General features: G+C 40.0%; 1 protein-coding gene across 1 annotated transcript; it reads left to right on the forward strand.

Annotated features, from left to right (window-relative positions):
• Positions 506 to 2026, forward strand: LOC109824555 (dCTP pyrophosphatase 1-like). Its single transcript, XM_020391180.1, has 2 exons — positions 506 to 823; positions 1474 to 2026. The coding sequence occupies exons 1-2, from the start codon at positions 659 to 661 to the stop codon at positions 1753 to 1755; spliced, it is 447 nt and encodes a 148-aa protein (XP_020246769.1). The 5' UTR covers positions 506 to 658; the 3' UTR covers positions 1756 to 2026.

Consider the following 3388-nt stretch of genomic DNA (forward strand, 5'->3'; position numbering starts at 1 on the left):
CTTATGAATTGAAACAATTGCATCAATATATCCTCAGACATTTTCATGTACAGATCCGAATACGTTATCACATAACCATATCTTAGCGGTCGTAGATTTCAACGGTTATATCCGGATACGATTATAAATATCTCCGTGGATACATTTATGGTTTTGTACCCCTAAATCTGTGAGTAATTAGTGCATCAAGCAATACAAATCTTTCCTCGCATAATACCGCCATTGGATAGCAAACGGAGCCCAAAAGCAAAGCACGCGTTATACTCTACGGTACCGTTTGGCAAAGGGTTAAGTGAGGGGTTAAGGAGACTTAACCCTTTCTTAACCCGCAAACACAAAAAATCTATACAAGGGTTAAAGTGATTTAACCCGCAAAAAAGCTTTAACAAAAAAACCAAAATAAAGAAAAAGAAAAAGAAAAACTTCTTCGCGTGGTCCCGAGGTTCAAAGGCCGAGATTTGATTACGAGGGCTCTTTAAAAACCGGTCCTCATAATGGATCACCGAAGAAACCCTACTAATAAAAAGCAGCCCCTCCTCTCTTTTTCTTCATCGATCCCTTCCGTCTTCAACCCCTTTCCCCTTTTTAAGTCTATTTTTTTTTTTCGTTTTTGTTTTCTGGGTTCTCGTTCTGTGTCGCCCTTTTAAAGCTGAGGGAGATGAAAGGGGACGCCGTCGCTGTCGGAGTCGAGGGAGGAGGAGCCATGGAGGAGAACGGAGAGGGTAGGGTGGCACTCGATGATCTCAGGTCGAGGATGGCTGAGTTTGCGAGGGAGAGAGATTGGGATCAGTTCCACAGCCCGAGAAATCTCCTCCTAGCTCTGGTACCGCAATGAAACCCACCCCCCAAATATTTCCTTGTTTTAATTGCTTCTTATATTCAACTGTTCTTGTTTTATGCTGTTGTGTACCCATTAATGGGTTTATGACATAGTGTCCAATTATTATTTTTTTTCACAAATAAATGGGTCAGTTTCGCCAAAAGATTTCATTTTTGATTATGTTTACCATCTGCTATCATTGAGCTAGCGCACACAATATTTGCTTCTTTCCTCTTTGTCTTGCATGTTTCGGGTAGGAAAAAGATGGATTTGGCTGCGTTCAACCAAATAATTAATGGACCTATAAGAGGAGAATATATACTACTTGCCTCTGTAGTAGGAAAAAAAAAAGAAAAAAAAAGAAAAAACAAAAAGAGCAGTGAATTAGCGAAGTCATTCCTTCTGATTTTGTTCCCTTCTACCGTGCTTTTTTTTTTCATTTCTTGTCGGTTTTGGTTTTTGTAATCAATGAATGACCTGTGTTGGGTTTACTCTTGACAGGAGTTTGAACGCTTTGACATTTATTTTACACGCCCATCAATGTGTTTTTTTTTTTATTGTTGTTGTTATTTTCATTTCTCTACAAAGAAGGGGTCCATAATGAAGTCATCCCATTTGTTGTTGTTGTTGTTCCCTTTGTTTTTTGCTTGAAGGTGGGAGAAGTAGGAGAGCTGTCTGAGATATTTCAATGGAAAGGGGAAGTCCCGAAAGGGCTCCCCGATTGGGATGAGAAAGAGAAGGAGCATCTCGGCGAAGAGCTCTCCGATGTTCTTCTGTATCTGGTGAGGCTCTCCGACATCTGCGGCGTCGACCTTGGCGAGGCCGTGCTGAGGAAGCTGGAGCTCAACGCCCGTAAATACCCAGTTAGTCGTTGCAAAGGCTCATCGAAGAAGCACACCCACTATGGGGCGTCTAGCAATGGATCGGATCTCTAATCTATACTAGCTCAGTTTGGTTCTGTTGGTGTTGGAGAAGTTAGAAGAAGAAGAAGAAGGAGAAAAAAAAACCCCTATGTTTTTTAGTCGCATATCGTCTAAATATTTAGATCCCATCCTTTTGAATCTAATCCACACTAGTTCAATTTGGTTTTGTTGGTGGTGGAGAAGTTAGAGAAAACCTATGTTTTTTAGTCCTATATATATTATGAACATATGACGAATGCGTGTTCGTGCGCATCACTAATGTCTATCTGTGCAGTCACTGTTGTCTCGTGCGCATCACTAATGTCTATCTGTGCAGTCACTGTTGTCTACGAGTACAATTTTACTGGCGTCGATGATATGTCAAGTGTGGACTTCCATGTATTTACAGAAACACAACAGGATGGGTTTCATGTATTTAGTTGGTGTGGGACTAAATACATATATAGAACCCCTAGTTCTTCCAACATTTTGTAAAGTGCTTTTTGTTTTGGGGTGGTATAAGTTAGGTCTTAGCAGGGGATGGGTAGAAGTGGGGAATGCTTTGTGTCTCCTTTTTGTTGCATGGGCACAATCTTGGGTGGTGAAGGGAGTGGTGAAGGTAGATGTAGGCCAGGAACTGGAGTGGGATTTTATGTTGTTTGCTTTCTCTTTTATGGCTTTTTTCCCCCCTAAAAAGGTTGTCTTGTTTCAGTCCCCTCTTTGTGAGGCTTTGTACTCTTTGGTGCGTTCAGTACCATTTATTGGAGTCCTTTCTTTAGATGGAATGTTTGAACTGGTAAAGTAAACGGTAGGTTATTTTCTTGTGCGGCATGGGAATTTTATGTGGGGCCTATTAATGCAAGCTCTACGTGTTCTTGTTTGACAATGAGGGGCTGTTTGGTTCGTTTCCTTGATATAGAGAAATGCAATTCCATGTAAAGAAACATAAGTTTTGAGTTTTCCAAACTTTTTCAAGAAATAGATTGTTTTGCTTTGGTTCGTACATAAAAAATGGTGGGAAACCAATGTATTTATTTTTCTTGTGTTTGGTTAGCACAGAAAAAAAGGAAAACTTTTGTAAACAAAGCAGAGAAGGAAAAAATCTGACATGGCAGAGTTTTTATCAATTTCACTTGGTTGGGAAAGGAAATCGGAGAGGAAAAAAAATCTTAGTTGGCGACGATTTCAGCAGAGTTTTCCCTCTTCCATTCGAGCGAACCAAAGCGGCACAAAGAAATGGACGGAAACAAAAAAGCTGACGTGGAGGGCTAAAAATCTGACGTGGAGGGGTTTTCTGAGTTTTTCACCCCTTATAATAGCTAAAAATCTGACGTGGAGGGGTTTTCTGAGTTTTTCACCCCTTATAATAGCGAACCAAACAACCCCTGAAAGGAAAAGTTTTAAGTGTACCTGGGTTGGTGGCAGTGCATTCGCATCGAATGTCAATAATTGGATTACGCTATTCATACGTTATTGGCATCTCTTGAGTCATTGACATCTCTTGAGTCCACATTTATTGCTATTGACCGTCTCCACCGAATAGTTTCTTTACACTGAAGAGACTATTTATCATCGGATTACATATATTTATTTACTTATATCTGAGCTGAATGGTTATGATTTGTTTCATATGTAATTAGCATGAACACTAAATCATAATACTTAC

The sequence above is a fragment of the Asparagus officinalis genome, chromosome 9 (assembly GCF_001876935.1).
Source record: "Asparagus officinalis chromosome 9, Aspof.V1, whole genome shotgun sequence".
In the NCBI taxonomy this organism is placed as follows: domain Eukaryota; kingdom Viridiplantae; phylum Streptophyta; class Magnoliopsida; order Asparagales; family Asparagaceae; genus Asparagus; species Asparagus officinalis.

What these genes read in the sequence shown, in the direction of transcription:
- LOC109824555 (XM_020391180.1), top strand. Translation starts at nt 659, where the DNA reads ATGAAAGGGGACGCCGTCGCTGTCGGAGTCGAGGGAGGAGGAGCCATG. An exon ending in GAAATCTCCTCCTAGCTCTG is followed by an intron (nt 824 to 1,473) that starts GTACCGCAATGA and finishes TTTTGCTTGAAG; the next exon opens with GTGGGAGAAGTAGGAGAGCT.